The sequence below is a fragment of the Podarcis cretensis genome (genome assembly GCF_951804945.1).
Source record: "Podarcis cretensis genome assembly, chromosome: 5".
NCBI classification, from domain to species: domain Eukaryota; kingdom Metazoa; phylum Chordata; class Lepidosauria; order Squamata; family Lacertidae; genus Podarcis; species Podarcis cretensis.
Window position 1 is genome coordinate 40,833,493 of NC_137174.1, and position 21,834 is coordinate 40,855,326.

Consider the following 21,834-nt stretch of genomic DNA (forward strand, 5'->3'; position numbering starts at 1 on the left):
AATGTGTGAGATGATTGCTCCCGACATCCAGAACATGGGAAGTTCTTCCCTGAAATTTTAATTTGGAATGTAATTTGGCTTTATGTTTGTATTGTGATTTGATTTGATTGAATTTGTCATTAATTGGGATGTTTTTAATTGAAAATTAATAAAAATTATTTACAAAAAAGAAGAATGAATCTGGAACCTTTCTGATCAGCTATTTGGCAGAAAAGAAAATGCCAGGGAGACTGAAATAAGTCTTCCAGCTTTGCCTCCTGAACATCCAGGGTTTGTCTTTTTAAATGGCTACATGTCTGCGATCCTGGCTAATGGACAGGACTGAGGAACTGCATGTGGACCTTCACCTACCATTGCAAGATACATTCCTATCTGTACATGACTGACATGGCAAAATGGTGTTTCCTTTTCTCAGTCTGGATGTCACGCCTTTCTGGAACACACAGCGTGGCACCAATTTTTCACAAGTGCTTTTCCTGCTGCAAAATGAATGCTGCCCTTTCGCCTTACTTCCCTTGCTCTGCTATTTGCAGCCTTGGTCAGTAGCTGATTTAGTGCATTTTTAAAGTGCTTTTTCCTTCTTGATGAGGAGCCCAGCCAATCAGGAATCATATGGTCAACATGATAGTAGTGGTATTTATTTATTTTTGTATTGTTGCACTGCCCCCAAAAGTACTTGGCTATGTAATGACATCATGAAGCCAATTCAAAATGGGGGCGGATAACAGTTGTTCTCATTCTGAAGGGATGAATACTTTTGCCCGTGTTTCCTGGTGCTTCTAGGGACACTTTTTATAGCTTGCAGAATCTTCTGCGGAAAACCATCCCCTCCCCCCTTTTTGCACAGCTGATTTGTGCGGTCAGACTCTATACCACTCTTCTTTCTATCATGTCAAGACAGTAATGGGGAAACATGATTTTTCTTTACCTCGTTGTCACAAATTAAAACATTTCAGATGAAAACCCAAAAGCAGTACAAAATATAAATAAAAGAGACCAGTAATCGAGGACCCATCAAATTGGTCCACCCCTAATTTCAACGGGTGTTGAGTCATACTAATTATGCAGAGGTTACCTTAACTCCAATCAATATGAAGACGAAGAGAGGTCAGAATCATTCATCTGGCTTATCACTTAGCTGATTTCAAAGAAACTTTATTGAATGTAAATAACAAAACTGAACAAAAACAAGTCGTTTTGTGTAAACGAGTCACAAGCATAGTTTTATGGAATGATATGGAATATAGAAGATCACTTTCGCTGTACATAGCTTTAAATATAATAAACCTGTTATAAGTTTTATAAAAAGTTCACGGTGTGCTGCTGACCTCCAGATACACCTATTTTCTGGTTTAGAAGGTCTACACTTGGTACTTGGAAAAAAAACCTGTATAAATAATTTGTTTTTAAAAAATCCAAGACTAACAAAAGACTAAAAACACACTGGCACTTACACAATTGTGTCCAGGTTCCAGAAATTCAGCTATCTTATTATTATTATTTCAAAGTCTAGATGCATGTTTTATACCAGTTCTAAAGTGACACTATGACACCTAATTTCATGAACAATCAGACCACACTTGTATTTCTTATATCCATGCTGCCACAACGATACTGAGTGACAATGGTTCCTAAAATTATGTTCAAGGATCTACCAATGAGATCTTATAGACATTTTCAATCAATGTCAGTCATAAGCCATTTGTGGCTCGATCTATGGTTACTGGTGAAATTGCAGCTATAAAATTTAGAGCAGTGGTTTCCATAAGGCAATCTACCAGATGAAGGAGTCCTATGGTTCAGGAAGATGTTGGCAGTGAGTTTGAGGCTCACAAGGGCCCATGTAGACATAACACCTAACTATGGTTTGTTGCCTTAATTCTGGTTAAGATCCCACAGTGAACCTGTGACTCAGTGAGCTAAGGGGAAGTATAGAGAGAGATCAGTGAAACCTGCTTGTCTACCTTGCAAGCAGAGGTGTTGTAAAGATGGGAAGATGCTCTCAACCATGGTTTGTTTGACATGGGAATGATCACACAACTGTGATTGATTCAAACCAAGGTTTAAAAAACCCATGTCAAATTTTGCTTTTACTTCCTAGTTTGTGGCCAGTCCTTAACCTATGGCTTAACACTTAAGCTTGGTCAAAACAAATCCAGGTTAAGCAATATGTCTGCACAGGAGCAAGGTAGGGGAGTATTCCATGTTGTCAGTATAAAAGAAAAAGGAAAGGAAATATAGGAATAAGCTGCTTGTGTTAAAATAGCACAAGGATTCCTTCCCAGTAAAAACTATTTTTGTAGAAAGAGCAGAGATTATTGATAGAAAGCCTCAAAATTGAAATAAGTATTCAGGTATGCCTTGGTTGTAACTTAGCGCACAACTAGCAGTTCAGCTGAACAGAATTTAAAAGTACTTCACTAGAAGGTCACATGCATGTCTCTGGAGATTTGCTGAAAATTGGAGGATATATTTAAAACAGTTGACAAAATCTATACACTGGGGAGGGGTGCACTCATTTTCCACTGAAAGAAGAAATGGAGGGGAATTTTATCCTGAGTAAGAAGGCAAATCGTTTTCATATTCCTGGGATGTGCACTCCCATCCAAGCCCTTTAATTTGGCAGTGTTAAATATCCACATGGTCACTTTTAAAAAGGTTCTTCTTAAGGATCACGGACAGTGATTACCGTTTGTAATGCAAGAGGTGCTTGGGGAGTGTAGGCAAGGCAGAGTCTTTTAACGATACAGTAATTTTAAAGGAATGTTAAACGCACTTCTACAAACTATCTGCCCCAGCGGGGGGAAAAGAGGGCAAGTGCCACTGATTTCAGTAGGCTATGATTCAAGCAATGGGACTTAAAAGTGTTTCTGACAGTGCACTCCTACACACATTGACTCCAAAGTAACTCTCATCAAGTTCAGTGGGGCTTACACTCAAGTAAATGGGTGTAGGATTGCAGCCTGAATGTACCTGATCATGCCCAGTCAGATCTAATCACAGTTATGTCTGCATATGGATCAAATATTGAATCATTATGACAGAGATGTAATATTGGAGCGTCCACCCGGGGGAGCAATAATTTTCTGTGCAGTACGTCTTGCAACATGGTCATCGGCTTGAGATCCTAAAAGAAAAATGGCACACAATGGAATACTTACAAATAAGTAAATTAAGAAATGCGTTCATTAATACAACACCGCCTTATTATGAGCATCACATGATTGTTAAGAGAGTATGTCTATGGAGATTTGTTCATGCTGACACAGGAAATGGAATGTGTACATGTAAATTAAGTATATTATATTATGTTATGTTATGTTATGTTATGTTATGTTATGTTATGTTATATTATATTATATTATATTATATTATATTATGTTTTATCTTCTTTTGTTTTATTTTCTTTTACATTTATTACTGCACAATCATTTATCATGAAAATTTTATCATGGAGAATTTTGCCATGTATCATTGGAATCATGCCCTTTGAAAACTGAACCATAATATGCTAATTCCTAAAGATAGGAAATCTTATACTCCTTTATAAGAACATAAGGAAATGAAGGGGGCAGACGCTAAGCACTTCTAAAGGCACGTTAATTTCAGCAGATGAGATTTATGTTTGCGCTTCAGTTCCCCCATTGAAATTAATAAGGTCTGAAAGTACTTAACTGTCTGGACCATGTCCAAAGGTATTTTCGAACAGCTCTTAATAGCTAAGCATTTAGGATTAAAAGAAGATTAAACACTTCTAGAGTTTCACACTTGGATCGAGTTAAAATAAAATGTGATCCAAAATAATTACAGCATGCTGGAATGAATAATGACATCATTGATCAAAGGAAATATATTATTACTGTTTATGACTTATGAAGCACCCAAAATGCTCTAAGCAGCACACAGAGGTTAAAAGGTAAGACACTTTCTAAAATCTAGGGAGTGATAGTGGTTGCCACTGAAGGTCCTCTTTTGTCCAAATCGCAGGCTTTTAATCTTCAGGATGAACAAGTGCTACTTAAGCCAGAGGGCAGGGAACCTCAAGCCTAGGGGCCAAATGCAGCCCCCATCCTCCCCACTTGGCCCTTAGGAATCTCCCCAGACCACATTCTCTACTAACCCTGCTTTGCTCCCTCCTTGAGTACTTTTGCCTGCCAATAACGTATCCCTGACAATGCCTCTCATTTTCCCAGAGGATATAGAGGGATGTGTAAGTGTGTGGAGAAACTAAGCTATTGTACAAAATTTAAATTTACATTCATTACTCCACCCACTTCTGCCTCCAGCCCTGCCCCATCTGACTCCGGTGTGTGGACCCCAGAGGATGTGGGCCTGGGCTAAAAAAAACTTCCCTCACCCCACATATCCAGCTGCTTCCATATCACAAAGGTACATTCATGGACCCCTTCCTTGTCCCAAGCCCAAGAGTGCTAGGTGATCTCCCAGTGTGGAACATGCTATGGGCAGCCCCACCCTGCTCCCTGCCTCTCTTAGTGCTAAGTGATGCCCTTCTGGAGGAGGCACTGACTTCTCCTACCCTATCATGGTTGTCATACAACCATGGCGACGGACTGCTGCATCCAGTGCTTCATTTGTACCACCCCTTGTGTGCTAGTAAGCAAGCTAGTAAGCAAGCCCAATTGGAAAGGGGGCTTAAACCAGGGGTCGTTTAACCGGCCCATGGACCCCCCCCCACCGCCCATTCAGGGACCCCTGCTGCCTACTCAGTCGGCTCCCATGCTCCGGATTAAACTGGCATGGAGCAGAGTAAGGACCACCTTCAGTGTCGCTGGCCGGCTTCCCATTGGCTGCAGGAAGCTCCTGCAGCCAATGGGAAGCTGTGCATGCCTCCTCTGCACCGGAAATAGCATTTGTGCATGCGCACACACTCCGGCCCACCGCGGTGTCTGCTGGACCATGAACCGGCCCAAGCCACAAAAACTTTGCCGACCCCTGTCTTAAACATTCTCCAAGCAGGCATGAAGCTCCCATTCCATGAATGCTATTTTTGGCAGCAGCAGCACAGCACCTGAGTCAATGAGGTGCAAAGGAAAACTGTTGAACAAGGTAAAGGTAAAAGTAAAGGGACCCCTGACCATTAGGTCCAGTCGTGGCCGACTCTGGGGTTGCGGCACTCATCTTCCTTTATTGGACAAGGGAGCCGGCGTACAGCTTCCAGGTCATGTGGCCAGCAGGACTAAGCCACTTCTGGCGATCCAGAGCAGCACATGGAAACACCGTTTACCTTCCCGCTGGAGCGGTACCTATTTATCTACTTTACTTGCACTTTGACGTGCTTTCGAACTGCTAGATTGGCAGGAGCTGGGACCGAGCAACGGGAGCTCACACCGTTGCGGGGATTTGAACCGCCAACCTTCTGACCGGCAAGTCCTAGGCTCTGTGGTTTAACCCACAGCGCCACCCGCGTCCCGCTGAACAAGGCACTCGCCTTCAAAAATTGAATTTTGCAAAGTGAGTAATGATCCACAAACTGGAGTGTCATGTACTAGGGCCCAACAACCTGGCAGGATCCACAGGATGCAAGTCCATACCCAAGTGACAATACTAGGCCACAGACTGACTATGCAACTCACTGATGTGACTGGACGCATGCCCACCAAAAGGCACTGCTAGGTCATCAACGTAGTACAGAGAATGTAGATTAGCTTGCAGCAGATAAAGTGCTTGTGCACCATTGCAAGGTGCCTTTAGTCTTGGGTACCAAAGTGTGAGATTAATAAAAACAGCAACAAGCCACCGTAAAAAGGCCACATAGCCATGCCAAATGAAGCGCTTAAGATGCAGTCACATCAGTTCAGTCACTAATTCAAATCTTATTTTATGCCTAGCATGTAGCAACAGCAGAAAACACAACCCCTAAATTCTAGTACAGATGCCAGTACTATAAATCTGGAATGGGCTTCAGGTTGTGACCCAGATCTGGGCCTTGGTTAATGTGTCAACAAAATGGGAGCTTCCCTTTAAGTCAGCATTCTCTTTATCCAAGTGAATTTGCTGTTTATTTTGTAAAGGTAAAGGTAAAGGTAAAGGTAAAGGTAAAGGTAAAGGTACCCCTGCCCGTACGGGCCAGTCTTGACAGACTCTGGGGTTGTGCGCCCATCTCACTTAAGAGGCCAGGGGCCAGCGCTGTCCGGAGACACTTCCGGGTCACGTGGCCAGCATGACATTGCTGCTCTGGCGAGCCAGAGCCGCACACGGAAACGCCGTTTACCTTCCCGCTGGTAAGCGGTCCCTATTTATCTACTTGCACCCGGAGGTGCTTTCGAACTGCTAGGCGCTGGGACCGAGCAGCGGGAGCGCACCCCGCCGCAGGGATTCGAACCGCCGACCTTTCGATCGGCAAGCCCTAGGCGCTGAGGCTTTAACCCACAGCGCCACCTGCGTCCCTGTTTATTTTGTACCACCCCCTGTTTATTTTGTACCACCCCCTTAAAAAAAATCAACTTACCAGACAGGCTGAAGCCTGACTGATGTAGGTTGCGGATGGGAGGAACCTGTATTTTGCCTGAACAGGTAGCTATTCTTGAGGTAGGAGTTGGGGCCACAGCTTTAGCAGTTACTATGACATCGTGAACTGGTCCGTCATAAAGCCCACGAGGAACACCATGAATTTCTGCAAGCTATAAAAAAGTAAGAGGGAGAATCACAGTTGACTGAATGTTTGCTGGTTTTCCTTGGGATATATTCATGACCAAATGTTTGATGGTTGTCACTAAAACAATGTTAATGGTATTATTATTTTCTCCTGACCAAGTGTTCTCAGTACAGCTGTCTCCCCCTTTCTCCTTGTAAAGGGACAGAACTCAACAGAGCAAGACAAAACATTATTACAAGAAGTTAGCTAGAGCTACTCTTCCTCTGAGGAGTATCAGTCACACATGCTAGAAGTAAGCTAGAAGTAAGTAATGGTTTGGCCTTGGGCATAGGCACAGAAATGCTGTCACAAGAGACCTTTTAAAGAGGAAGCGTTTTGCATTTTGAACAAGTATTTCTGCTCTGTTCTTCACTTTTCATATGGTTATAAACCCAGACTGACACAAACACAGACATATTTTATAGTGCTGCTGATGATAATACACAGTTAAACTATGAAATTCGTCACAAGAAGTGGCAAGGGCCGCGGACTTCGCTTTAAAAGGAGGTTGGACACATTCATGGAGGCTCTCCATAGCTACCAGTCATGATGGCAATATGCTGCCAGTTGCTGGGGAACAACTACGAAGGGGTCATTGTACTTGTGTCCCAGTTTTGGGCTTCCCACAGGCATCTTGGACAACAGGACGCCGGACTAGATTATCCAGCAGGGCTCTTCTGATGCTCTTCCGTTCTGTGTTAATGCTTGCTTTCCAGGAAGTTATTGTTAGACAGGAGGGCAAGGAGGGAAATGTAGACAATCGGAATAAGCGCCTTGAGTATCAAAAGCAACTGCCCAAATGAATTACCATCACAAGCAATCACTGACTGCCCTATTTGGAGCCCAATTACGGGTGAGTTTGCAAACCTCCAGCTCAGCCTAAATGGAAGTGTATGTTTTGTTGAGAACTTCATTCCTGGGATAATTAAAAATGACAGAGGGCGCTGCATCTTTCACGTACAACGCAAACGCAGTTTGATTGGTAGCCTACAGGACTTGTAAGTGTTTTCGGCTTGAATCTGACAGAGTTATGAGTGGTTCTTCCTCCCCCACCGACCCCATTTCACTCCTTCCAAATGCGTGTAAAAAGTAAGAAAAGGGTCGACGAGGCAGGTAAAGCTAGGACTCAATATATAGCTCCCTATGGATAAAAAAATGGTAGCTACTTTCCAGGCAACCCAGCAAGTAAGTAGGTAATGTGCATGGGATGAGATCTTAGCATTTATTTGCTGAAGGTTAAGGGTATCACCCAGGGCCCTGAAGCAACTTCTTTCCATGTGTGCACTCCATACACTGAAGGTTCCTACCACCAACCAACCTGCTCTCTTGCAGGCAACCTTCCCACAGACACAGAGGTAGGTGTGTGCTGGAAGATTGTGAGCACCCAACTGTGCATGTAAAGGGAACTAAGGACCAGGTGGGGCATTGCTACTCACTCATGCAGGCCACCAAAAGGTCTTCTCCAAGGCACCATTGCACATAGAAGAAGTTGTGTTCAAATGCTCCTTAAAGGTAAAGGACCCTTGTGACAGTTAAGTCCAGTCGCAGACGACTCTGGGGTTGCAGCGCTCATCTCGCTTTACAGGCTGAGGGAGCTGGCGTTCGTCCGCAGACAGTTTTTCTGGGTCATGTGGCCAGCATGACTAAGCTGCTTCTGGCGCAACAGAACATCGAAACCAGAGCAGTGCACGGAAATGCCATTTACCTTCCCGCCGGAGCGGTACCTATTTATCTCCTTACCATATGCCATGTACATGCAACTGTTTGCTATAACGTCAACTGCGGCAACCCTGATAATAAGTAACGTTTAAATGAATAATAGAATTGTAGAGTTCAAAGGGACCACAAGGGTCAAGTAGTCCATGCAGAAGTCTTGATCAATATTGGATTTTGGGGGGGGGGGGAGAGAGTTGCAATATCCAAACTGGGCCTGTCTGCTCCATTCATAACACTGGAACTCCTAACAGTGAATTCAGGGGTTTGGGTGCCCATGAGGCTGCAGCCAAAATGAGGTCATTGAAAAACAGGAGGGAGGTATCAATATGCTCAGGGAACCCCAGTTTTGCCACAGAACAAGTTCTCCTGGGGGGCAAAGTTCCCCCACAAAATAGCACAATGAGGACTAATCCTGCTCAGTAGCCACAGCTTATAGTGTGAAAATGGGAAAAAAAATAGATAAAAAGAGCAGAGGCTGGAGGAGCAGAATGTTCTGCTTGAGGGGGGAATGGTTGCCAGGACTAATCCTGCACTACAGCACTGTTTTTTAGGAGGGAGGATACCCTGCAACATTCTGTTGGAGGCCACACTTGTTCATGCTTATTATGATGCTTGAAATTTCAGTAGTAATGCAACTACTGACATTGAATGCTCAATACAATGCCTGACCACATGGCCCTCATGCTGGGGACAGAGTGAAAGACTCCTACAAAGAGTGGTAGCAGGCAACTTGGTTAGTTGCCCTTAAAGGCATTCCTGGGCCACAGCCCCATTCTGCAGGAGTACGTTCTGTCCACCTCTGTCCATAAGAAATACCATTTGAAAAACACAACCGCAGGAATGAGCCTTGTGCCTGCAAACTCCCTCATCTACTGATGCATTTCACTTCAGTTACTGAATCCTGCCATTACGTCTAAAGGGGCAAACTATGGTTTGCACTTTCCTTTCCAACCAGGATTGCAAACCATAGTTTGAAGGTAGTTTGCAAAACTGGTTTAGAGGACAAAATGACCCAAACACAACCACGAGCTATGGTTTCTACAAAAGAGAAAGTAAGCAACTGAGCGTCTGAGGGCAAGAGAGGAGAAAGGACTCCTGGCTCCTGTCCCATGCTGGGTGCAAAGGGAGAGGAGGAAGTGTGCGAGAACATGGCTTGGTGAGGATCAACAGGTAGGAAACATTTGTGGAGAGTACCACAACGTTTACCTAGTTCTCATCTATGCTACCTCAATGGATAATTTTGAAGGATTAGACTCTTGAAAGGAAGTGGAAGAGGATGAGAACTTGCTACAAGATACAATCATTCTATAGTGATATATATCTATATCTATATATATATTAAGTATAGGTATTTCTCATGGAACTGAGGATTCATTGACTGTCATGAAGTTCCTACTTGAGGATGCAGATTATCCTAGATCAGTCTGTACATATCTAGGGCAGTTTATGACCCATTGGCTGAACACTGACTGAACTTTTTTTGACATGCCCAGCCTCCGGCCAAATGTCTGCCTAGCTGTGCCAATTCTGTCTCTGAGATTTATCAGTTGTCTTAACTATTCAAAACCCTCTTATATATGAGATTCCAGGTCACAGCTGCAATCCACTTATGGCCGTGCAACTCATAGCATGAGGGTGAAAGCAGCAATAAGGTGAGAGGGAAACATTTAGGAAATCCAACTCTCATACCTAGTTTTCACCTTCAGCCATCAGCTAAGCTTAACACCCAATATGAAACTATCAAAATCTGCTACTAAATATGCCAATTTTTCATTCTCAAGCCCTAACAGATACATTCCAGAAAGGCCTGCTTAAATATTGCACAGAAGATCTGATCATACTGAACAGCTCTTTCCAGATCCTGTGATCAGCAGTTTTTGCAACTGCATCCAAGAGACAAGGAAGCATTTCATCAGCAGTGGGAAGGAAGGAGTTTCATGTACAGAAATGTTCTCACCCTGTTTCTTGCTTTTATCCTTTTGTAAACAAAATCAGGGAATGTCTTTCGAGGGATGAAACGGCCGACGCCCTGGGTGACAAAGAGGTTCCCATCTTCCAGCACAACCTTCCCTTGGCTTATCACCACTGTAGGGACACCGTGACATTCTGTTCCTTCGAATATGTTGTACTCTACATTCTGGCAAAACCAACAAGAGATTCTTGATTAGCTTCAAGATAAATTAAACCAAAAGGTAAGTGTCAGAAGGTCACCATGGTGGGTTGGATGCGGAATGTTCATAAATGCCAACTGAAAATGTGCACACAAACAGGAAGTGGTCCCACTGCCTGGTCAATGTGCATAATCTCCAGGTGGCTTTGAATGATCACGCACAGCTTCCAAGGTATACACAGGGCACTTACTGAAACTTACATGCAAGTAAACACAAATAGGATCTGGCTGCAGAGCACATTACTAACTCTACTGAAATTGGTGAAATTTAATGTCCAATCTTTGACGGGTCTAAGGTTGTCAGTTGACTAGGGAAAAAATGCTCTAACTCACATGCTTGCAGGCATTAATAATAGCTTGAACTGCAGCATTTTGTAGGTGACACTTTTCATCACTTGGGAGATAAGCATGAGCACCTGCTAATGCCTGCAGATCAAGCCACAGGTAAAGGCAAAGCTGGAAAACAAGCTGGCAACCTTAGCTGGATTACATTTTACCACAGCTAATTACCGTATTTTTCGCCCTATAGGACGCACCGTCCCATAAGGCGCACCTAGGTTTTTTTTTGGGGGGGGAAATAAAGGAAAAGAATTTTATTTCCCCCCCAGGCGCGGGGCTGGGGCGGGGGAAGCCCGAGCTTCCCCCAACTCCAGCCCCCAGAACAGGCAACTCTCCGCAAGCTGCCGGAGCCCAGCGTCGGGCTCCTGCGCCTTGCGGAGAGCTGCGCGAAGTCTGGGCACGCTGAGCTCAGCGCACCCAGACTTCAGCATGCAGGTAACTCTCTGCAAGCCGTGGGAGCCCGGCGCGGGCTCCCATGGCTTGTGGAGAACTGCGCGAAGCCTGGAGAGTGAGAGGGGTCGGTGCGCACCGACCCCCTCGCTCTCCAGGCTTCAGCGAAAGCCTGCATTCGCCCCATAGGATGCACACACATTTCCCCTTCATTTTGGGAGGGGGAAAAGTGTGTCCTATAGGGCAAAAAATACGGTATTAGATCAACATTATAAATGATGAAACTTCTAATGTGCTGAAGAAAAGTAAAAGCAGCGACTTCTTCTTTTACCAAGTTGTGAGTTTTTGCAGAGATTATCTTTGTAGCTTTCGGGTTCCAAATCACCAAATCAGCATCGGAACCCACAGCAACCCGTCCCTTCCTGGGGTAGAAGTTGAAAATCTTTGCTGAATTTGTACTGGTCACTGCTACAAATTCATTTTCGTCCATCTTCCCCGTTGCCTGGAAATGGGGGGAAAGAGGGAAAGAAGGGAGAGGGGGATTTCAGAAATAGAGATCTGAAAACCATAGACCTCTGGGGTGTGGAAAGCATGCTCATTTGACAAGTACTGAATTCAGGCAAACAGATTACAGTCTCTGGCCTTAATCTGTCATCTCATCCCAGATCTATCCCCTTTGCTGAGCTCCTTTGTAATTCATACTGCAGCTTGTATGAGAAGGAAAAAAAACTACTTATCTTTGAAGTACTGAAGATACTGGGAACAAGTGAAAAAGGAGGCTGCCTACTATCATGCCCTGCTTGTAAGCATCCCAGAAAAATCCAACTGGCCAATGGTGGGAAAAGGATGCTAAACCAGGTGGATCAAGGTGGTTCAGTCCAACACAGCTCTTCTTACTGTGACATGGACAGTAGGGATGGTACATGTCTATTGATAGCATTAGGAGGTGACTGCTCATAAAACCCAGCACTGAACTCTTTCCCAGAGGTGGAGAAGCTGCAGACCTCCAGAAACTGTTTCCCATCAGCCCTACTTGGCATAGTCAATGGTCAGGGATGAAGAGTGTTGAGGTCCAACAATATCTGGAAGGCCACAGGTCCCTCTAGTCCATATCACTTAAAATTATAGATATTATCTGATTCTTATGTTATGATAGCAAAGTGATGGCTGCTCATTTAGGGATGGGCAAATCTTTCCATTTCATTTCTCTCATGTTTCTCATTGTTTTCAATCTTAAATTCAGTTCTCCACAATGCTGCATCTGTTTGCTTGTTTGTTAAAGTCCTCGTGAAGACTTATCAGCATTGAAGTGTGAATTTCTCATTGTATATTTATTTCATTTTATAACTTTTATATATTGCTTGATTGTAAAGAACAAACACTCAAAGCAATTTATATGCATTTTTGCCCAACGGGCACATTTTTGCAAAGCAATGCTCCCTAATATAGTGCAATTTCTTGGTTATTTTCACTAAGATGTGCATTTCTATACACACTTTAAAGTATGCATGTTTGTACACATTACTCAGCTGAAGAACTGCATTGCAAAGTTCAGAGAAGTGTGAATTTTGAAGGGCAGCTGGGTTTTTGTTTGTGTTTCTGTAGTGCAAATTAGGTACACTGCAAACCGCTGGTTTATCCAATACAATGCAGTGAGATAGCTAACACTTTCAAGCCATTTCAGCATCCTTTGCTTTTCAGAGCACACTGGATTCTGCTGAACTGACTCACCACACACTTTTCCCAAATGACCGACATTCGTTCTTCAATGCCATTTGTTCCTTCTGGGATGAGGGTGAAGTTATCCTTTCCGACGGCCTTCTGCGCTGTGGTGAAGGTGCAGTGAGCACTGCCGACCACTTGAAGATCCCCACTATTTAAAACAAATGGCAAGCAAAGAATGAAATGGAGGGGGGGGGCTCTTTGCTGGTTGCATAAGCCAATTTATCCAATATTTTCCTACCGAGTCTGAAAATCTGGGGTGATTTTGATTTGTTGTAAGTTGAAAAGAAAGAAACAGCTAACAAAACTTTAAAGAACTGGTGGATTTTCAAAATCATTCCTTAGAGGTTACAATAGAGGTGAATAGAGGCAGTAGAGGAAATAAGACTGTCAACTTTATATTCATAATCAGCCTTGACTCTGCCATATTTTTTACTGTGCTGACTTCAACAGTATAAAGTGACAAGATGAATGTCACAGTGACTTAAATTATAAACAAAAAATGGAGGGGGGGGGAGAAGCTGTGTTTTGGCATCTATGCGAAGAGGGGAGATACCAATCTATTCAGTGACTCCTAACCTCAGCCACGTTGCAAAAGGTAGAAAAAGTTGCCAGGAATGCAGGACTAGCAGCCACGGTATGGGGGCAAAGAAACATACTGCTTTTTAAAAATAAACAGTATGAGTAGTACATTTATATTTCACTTTTCTTATCAAGAGCTCAAGTGGTTCCCCCTCCCCATTTAATCCTCACAACAACCCTGTAAGGTAGAGTAGCTTCAAGGGCAGTGACTGGCCCAGTGTTATCCAGGGAGCTTCATGGGTGATTGGGGGCACGAACCCTGGCCTCCCAGGTCCCCCTCAAAGGCTCCAGTTTATTCCATTTTCACAACTTTCCCCTAACTGTTAATTTCCACTTGAGTTATATATGACACAAAAGCCACTTCTGGAACCATAGTGGGATATTGCGCCAGTTTAGTGCTCATTCCCAGGTTATTTGCTTCCAGAAAAAAAATCCATCTGCAAATGATATGGAAATGAGAGGAACACATTCTCTGTCAGGGATGAACCAGAGGGCTCAAGTTCCCCAGAGGGAGGGGGGCCTGGGAGCGGAAGATGTGGACGAGGTGCCCGAGGGGGAGGGAGGCAATGAGGAGAGGGCAGTTGGAATAAGCCCAGAAAGGGCTGGGGAGATGGAAAGTTCACCGGGAACGCAGGAGTTAAGCTCAGGCTCAGAATAAGGGGGGAAATTTATGACTGCCCCTCAATAAGGCCTGTGGTAAAGAGAAGGGCGGAACTATGGGGCGGGAGACTTCACCATTTTATGAGCTGTTGGAGGGGCAAAAGCAGGCCTCAGCAGAGATCTGAACTGAGTGACTCTGATGGGTGAATGATGTGCTAATGACCCATTGTAAATACTGTAAATAAAGACTATAAAAACTTCAAGAGGCTCCTGGCATCTGTGGTGAGGAGAGACGCCTGCAGCTCTGACATTCTCCACCATGGTTGCAATCCAGATGGAGAAAGGAATATTGGCATAGTGGGAAACCAGGTCCAAATAAGGAGGTTTCCGGACTCTTATCCCAGGAGAGCCACTAGCTCTTCTCATGCTAACCATCAAATTTGAGCTGCAGTCGGTTATTTGGTGTTTCCAGAGAAAGGTCATTCTGTCCTTGAGGACTTACCATGCTAAGAGGGAAGTGAGATGATCAGGCGTTGTAGGATCTGGGCTAATGGGAGGAGATGTCACAAAGGCAGCAGCCTTGGCCCAGTTCTTGCTCCAATAATGAGAGCCATCTGTAGCAAGACTGGCTGTAATTGGCTCTCCATACACAACTGTGCCTGAACAAACAATCAACAGTCAACACCGCTGCAGTATGCATATTGCTGCCATCAAAAGCAGCTGCCCCACATCTCCCCCCAGCAGGAACATGCTATGGTACAAAAATGTGTGATATGCACACCCCTTTGGAAGCAGAAAAATGTATATGAAACAAACAAGCATGCTGTATCTGCATATATATTCAAATGTTAGAAATTTGGCTTCCCTGGTCTTAACTTGAGAATCCCTTGAGATGAGACTGGTGTTTAGATATGCGCATATGTGTGTGTGTGTGTGTGTGTGTGTACACAGCTCCCAATCGAAAATATGGGGGCAAAATGTTGAAAAAAAATCTTGTGCTAGTAAATTCCAGTGTCTGTGGTTGAATGTCAGGTATACAGTTTAGATACTGTGAAAGAGAACAGAGTACTGGGGACAAACCTGTCTCAAGAGCGATTTTCAAGACAAGACCGTGCAAAAGACCTTTCACGGAAGATGACATTTCTTAACCTTAAGGCTTCTGAATGCAACCAAAGATTTTCTGACAGCAGGACAGGACGTTGTCTGCAACACTTTCAGAGGTTTGTCACCTCCAAGGATGCTCAAACGACATGAAAGAATGTCAAGTTTATGCCTGAAAGATATTCTGAAGCAGTCCTTGCTTGATCTCCTGGAGGAAAATGTCTGCTATGTACCATCATTTTAAATGTCTGGGCATTTAAATTTCCCTGTTCAAACACTGCTGACTTGACAGGAAGTCCTCATCAGTATGGAAGCATGAAACAGGACTTACCTTTTCTCTTGGCTTGAGCGATGACATCTGCAGCCCCCTTGCTCATGACTTTTGTGACATATAAGGGGCAATTGGCTTGTTTCGCTATTGTAATGGCACGGAACACGGCCTCCGTTTCAACCTTTGGAAGCATGAACACAGTCAGATACTTACTTCACAATGTCTGCTTCATCTGAAGCCTAGAGCCTAGAGCTTAAACAACAGCTAGGGCTGCTAGGATTCTGTTATGATGGATTGTTCTACTTGTTCTTCATAAGTCTACCCCACTCACAACTGCACTTACAGGGAAACTGCAGTTACAGGGAAATGTGGGGAAGTTAGCATTATGTCTCCTCTGATATTGACTGATTTCAAATACATGAATAATTTAGTCAGACAATAATTATTACTGGAAGAGACTCAAATGTGGTTTTTAAAATAAATAAATACATCAATGAAAGAGTATGCATGTTTATTCAGAAGCAACCCCTGGTGGGTTGAAGGGGGTTTACTGCCTAACAAGCAACCTAAGAGTGCCATCCAGAACAATAAAACTCAGCAGAAGTGGTGTTGTTTATATAATGACACACAGACCATCCTTTTAGTCTCATTACAGATTGCAAAACCACCAAGTGTCAAAATCTATAAGCTACACCAGGATCGTCGTCATGGTGTCCTCCAGATGTTGTGGAGTATCATCCCTTATAACTAAGTCTGTGACCATTAAGTCATGCTAGCTTAGACTGATAGGAATTGTAGTCCAACAACATCTGGAGCAGAACCTATAATCCACCCCTGAAAGATACAGTTTCATTAATCTTATCTATGTTGATGCTAATTTCACTGCAGCAAAACACTTACTGGATTTTATTCCAAAATGGTGTAGCTAGCTCAACAATCATGTCCTGCAAATGACATTCAGTGCTTAAGCGTGGGCATCCCTCTCTTATCGAAAGGGGACTTTGGAAGGCTTTGTGAAGTCTGAACGTGGCTCGGCAAAAGAGATTTCACATGTGAATTTAACCCTCAATGGTATTTCCCAATTTTATTTTACTGAGTAGAGTTGACAGTAATTCTATGGGGACCTACTTAATATTACCTCTTCTGGATGACTGAGAACGTGACCCTCTGGACCAGTAATCCCCAGCTCCAAAAGTCTTTTTTGTTCCTAAATAAATGAAGAAATATGGGAGAAGCAATAAATGAAAGGTGCAAAAATCTAATTTGAAACTTCAGAATGCTATCTTTTTAAAAACACCACCACAACCATTTATTATCCGTGACAATTAGAGCGGTTAACCTCCTCATTTATATGTGCAACTCAGCAGCATAACCATTTGCCTTCTGCAATTCTTTGTTTGGTAGTTTACAAGGCAAGCCTAAACATAGATCCTACTGTTATCCTGTCTTAGGGCGATGGCAGGGAGAGGGGTGTTCCTGAAACCATTATTTAAAAAAGGCAAGTGAAATATATCAAGGTTGCCAAAAGAGGAAGAATTTTTAAAAATAGAATACTGATACATAATTCTAGCTGATTAAATATGTATAATAAGTACCCATCTTTCTAACATCCTTGCTCCATCTCAATGATCCACATTAAAAACAACAACAAAACGAAGTGTGTTGATGCAGTCCAAAAAAATTTCTCCAAGGATTTGGGCTCATGGAAAGCAAATTTATGTTTCTATTTGACCAACCAAGCCCAAAAAGCATTGCCAGGAGGAATTATCGCTCCACACCTCCCTCCATGCACTAGCTTCTGCTAGTACAACAAACAAGTTGAACCCATGCATTATGTCTATAGCTTTTACGCTATGTATATTTTTTTAAAAAAATAAAAATATAATAGGGTCCTGAAAAAAAATACACATCTCAGGAATCAATGGCCAGGGTAAAGATAAGCATCTTCAGTGTTTTCTGAAAGCTGTATTATGAAGTTTGTTTATACAGAAAAACTAAGAGGACCCCCTCTGCTGACCTTAATATCCAAGGAGGTCTGTGGGAAAGAAGGTGGTATTTCAGGTATTTGGGACCTGAGTTGGCTTTTCAGACTAACATGAGCACCTTAAATTGGGCATGCAAACAAATGCAGCTGTTTGAAAATAGGTGTTATATTTGATCTAAGTGGGACCCTATCCAGTAATCTGGCCACTGCATTTTAGACCAGCTGAAGTTTCCAAGTAACTTCTAGAGCTGCTCCTTGTATGAACATTGTGATAATCCGATCTGGCAGCTACCAGAGCCTGCAGTACAATGGCCAAGTCAAGGTTAGACTTGGATTTAATTTATTGTTATTGAGGTATTTTAGTGATTACAAATCACTTTCTCAGAAGACTGTTGTGCAAAGCGGTAAGTAAGCCTTCTGAATAACTAGTTATATTCTGACAGGCAGTAAATCTCTACATTTAATTTCAAGAGCATTTAATCTTTTGCAATCCAGGGTAAATGTTTTCTGTCCTTGAAGTGCTCTGGAGGCATTTATTTCCATGCTTTTGTTCTTTGCCTGCAAATACATTTGAAGGTCACCCTCCGTTTTTTTAATAACTATGTTAAAAACCCTAAAAACAACCACCCGCTCTGGTGATACCTATCTACCTTGGATCAAAGTATGATTGTCGGATGTGAACAAAAATTCTCTAATCCCAAGCAGATCAATATCTTCAGAAGGGCTTCCAACTTTTCAACTGATGATAATATAAGAATGCCCTGGGGCTGAATATTAAGGATCTCTGTAAAACAGAACAAGGAAGATACACAAACCCAACCCCTCCCTGGCTGTATGTGTGTATGTATATATAGGTGTGGGACACACACACACACCTCTCTCCCTCTCTCTGAGGTTTCAGGAGCCTGACATTTAAATACACAAGGTTGAGACACAAGCATCAGCAACCACACACAAACTACTTTAAACTTGTTTACCATAGAAGATCCTTAATAGATTTCATGTACTTATATGCCACTTTCCCATGGTGAACTATGTTCAATGTTTCTCACAGCAAACACATGGAAAGGACAACACAGACATGTTCCCATGGTATGAGGATACTCTAGCCTGCTGTGGTGCTCATCTTTTAGTTGGATAGGGTTGGGTTCATCCTCTTTATCATCTTGTAGTATGAACACTTGTAGCAAATAAAGTTGCGTTACTCTTTTGTTGCTGTTTTAAACTTTTGTATTTGTATGGGTTTTTTTACAATTGTAACTTTGAGACATGTGTAGTTAGTGACAAACAGATGTTATCAAATGTCTAGCTGGCATATAGATGCTATCATTTTCCGCAGTGCCATGAAAAAGTGCCCAAAGATTAGAAGGTACATTGTTCTGAATCCATATGGCTGCTCCTATGCACTGCCATATGCTACTCCTATGGACTACCATATGCTACTTTCTGCAGATGAGGATCTCGTGTGGATACCATCTCATCAGGAAATTCATGCCACATGATGTAGGAGCAGGGCCTTTAGTGTGGTGGCACCTGCCCCTTGGAACCTTTGCCCATTATAGATCAGACAGGCACTGTCTTTACAGTCTTTTCAGCACCTACTGAAGACATTTCTTTTCCAACCACCCTTCTAACTGCATTGGATTTGAAACTGTTTTCATTGCTGATTTTTAAATTGCTAAATGCTTTGGGATGCTTAATGGCCAGTGATTCATAAATAAAATGAAATAAATCAACACTCTACCTCATCAATGATGTCTCCGTTTTCAGCATGTACTTGCGCAATGGCGCCCAGATCTCGAATAATACTGAATATCTCATACATCTGCCAGGAAAGAAAGAAAAATGGTGGAGTCTGATAATGCTTATGTTTTTCAGCCAAAGCATAGATGAACAATAGTTTGCGTCTTGTATGTATATTACCTGAGCATCAGTGCACTGGAGTTTGTCTTTATAAGCCATGAAAACAAGAAAGGAGTTCACACCTTAATGAAAGCAGAAGAAAATTAATGATTGCTACTGAAAGATGATCATCAGTTACCAGGCTGCATAGCGTGGCCAGCTTAGATACAAAACTAATCAAGGCTTAGAATCTGAATTGAAAAATGTTGAATAAAATCTATGCTGTGAGCCATGAGCTTGCTTATTCAGAAGAAAATGCTATTGAATCCTAAGTGTCTGATTTAACATTCTTAGCAGTCAAGTCAAATACACTGATATGACTCTGAATTACTCATCTATGCTAAGTGAACAGTTGTCATTAATGCATTTTCTTTCCAATGTCAAAAGTGCAATTAGTTAGGAACCACTGTGTGCAGATACATACCACTCAGGTATATACCACAAGGCTCTGAACCTATCAAATTATTTTTGAGACAATCTGGAGCAATAGGCTGTGTTCATGCATTAAGCTGAGCTATGTTAATTTCTCTGTATGACTTCTTGGGTTGTAGAATTGAACCAAAATCCCCGACAGTTTCCAATTATATTGTTAGAATTTTTTGCAACGTTTAAATAAACATGAGAAATCTGACATTGGATTGGATAACCCAATTCCATGTATTGGTTAACTTAAAATTTTAACTTTGAGTTTTGTAGGAACATACAAAGCTGCCTTAAACAGAGTGAGACCATCAGTATCCTCTACACTGAGCGGCAGTGGTTTGCCATGGTTTCAAGCAGAAGTCTTTCTTATCCTCACCTGAGAATGTCAGGCAGTGAACCCAACCTTTTTCATGCAAACATATGTTCTACCACTGAGCTATGGCTCTTGTGTTTCAACATCAGTTTCTTTGAAAGATGGTGCGCTGTGTCCCCGGAAATGATTTTCCTGCAAGGTTTCCCAGTCTCTTCCTGATAATGCTTGGTATTTTCCTTCCACTTTCTTCTGGGGCTACTCAGTGTGAACTCCTTCAGCGGCATGGCCTATAGCAAGTGGCCCCTTCACCAGGGTGCAATCCCATGATGCAGGGCGTGTGTGTGTGATGAGTGGGACTATGTGGGTCTCGTGGCACATGATTTTGTGAACACTGAATAATAGTGAGCATAGTCGTACTAATGGAAACAACCATGTGGCCAGTGATGGACCATGTGGCCAGCTGTGCTCATTCTACAGGCACAACGCAATCGTGAATGGGAATAATTGTTAGTTCTCTTTACTAATAGTAAACCAACACTAGAGAACAATTCTGAATAGCAGGAAATAGTGTGGCTGTGCAGACGCTCCTGGTCGTATGGGTCTAGTGCCAATTCCTTGGGAAACACAAGAGTGTCACCCCATTCACACTGTCACCCAGTTCTCTCTCTCTCTCTCTCTCTCTCTCTCTCTCTCTCTCTTTCTCTCTCTCTCTCTCTCTCTCTCTCTCTCACACACACACACTTACAGTTTAGAACCAAACCACATGGAAGTGGCTTCCACACCACAAGGAGCCTGTTGCAATGAGGACTGTGTGGAATTTCCCACTGGGATGCCTGGGCAGGTTCTGACCAAGTAGCTCTTGGGTGAAATTTCTGACTCCCTGAGTGGGAAACCACATCAGAGCCATAGCACAGCCTTATCCTAGCTTCACAACGTATTTAATCTGGAAGGATTCAGCTGGCTTCCCAGAAGGCCCTCTGTGTGGGGAAAAACCAAGATGAAGGTTGGAATTCAAAGGGGGTGAGATGCCTGCAGGATCCTTCTTTCTCCCACTATCATTGCCACAGTGGAATGATTTTATGCAGATTTGATTCAATAGTAATTCAAAAGCAGCAGGAAAGACAGAAGCATTCAAGTAGCTGCCTAGATATTCACCTGGTGGACCTTCTCAGAAGCAACCTGAATGCAACACCCAGAATGGGTATTTTTATTTGTTTTATTTGGTGAGCTCCCATTGCTCGGTCCCTGCTCCTGCCAACCTAGCAGTTCGAAAGCATGTCAAAGTCAAAGCACGGCGGGAAAGTGAACGGCATTTCCGTGTGCTGCTCTGGTTCGCCAGAAGCGGCTTAGTCATGCTGGCCACATGACCTGGAAGCTGTACGCCAGCTCCCTCGGCCAATAAAGCGAGATGAGCACCGCAACTCCAGAGTCGGTCACGACTGGACCTAATGGTCACGACTGGACCCTTTACCTTTATGTGCGTGCATATATGTGTGTATATGCATGTGTGTACACATATGCACAATAAAAAGAACATTTAAAATACTTATACTTCCCAAATATTGCATTAGAGGACAAATGATCTCCAATAATCAAATAACACAAAAACTGAGTTTTCCAATGGTGGAAAAACACTGCATGTTAGGGCATCATATTCATAAAATGA

At 42.9% G+C, this 21,834-nt stretch overlaps 1 protein-coding gene across 2 annotated transcripts in view; it reads right to left on the reverse strand.

Annotated features, from left to right (window-relative positions):
- Positions 1–1,138: 1,138 nt before the first annotated feature.
- Positions 1,139–21,834, reverse strand: part of DPYSL4 (dihydropyrimidinase like 4) — a 32,359-nt gene continuing 11,663 nt past the window's right edge. For both annotated transcript variants that reach the window (XM_079978445.1, XM_079978444.1), the window contains exons 5-14: positions 19,454–19,515; positions 19,275–19,355; positions 16,685–16,753; positions 15,607–15,727; positions 14,677–14,833; positions 13,002–13,143; positions 11,602–11,772; positions 10,329–10,508; positions 6,470–6,641; positions 1,139–3,127 (exon numbers count right to left, since the gene is read on the reverse strand). In XM_079978445.1, coding sequence (XP_079834571.1) covers positions 3,036–3,127; positions 6,470–6,641; positions 10,329–10,508; positions 11,602–11,772; positions 13,002–13,143; positions 14,677–14,833; positions 15,607–15,727; positions 16,685–16,753; positions 19,275–19,355; positions 19,454–19,515 — 1,247 coding nt within the window. In that variant the 3' untranslated portion in view covers positions 1,139–3,035. The remainder of the gene's footprint in view (positions 3,128–6,469; positions 6,642–10,328; positions 10,509–11,601; positions 11,773–13,001; positions 13,144–14,676; positions 14,834–15,606; positions 15,728–16,684; positions 16,754–19,274; positions 19,356–19,453; positions 19,516–21,834) is intronic.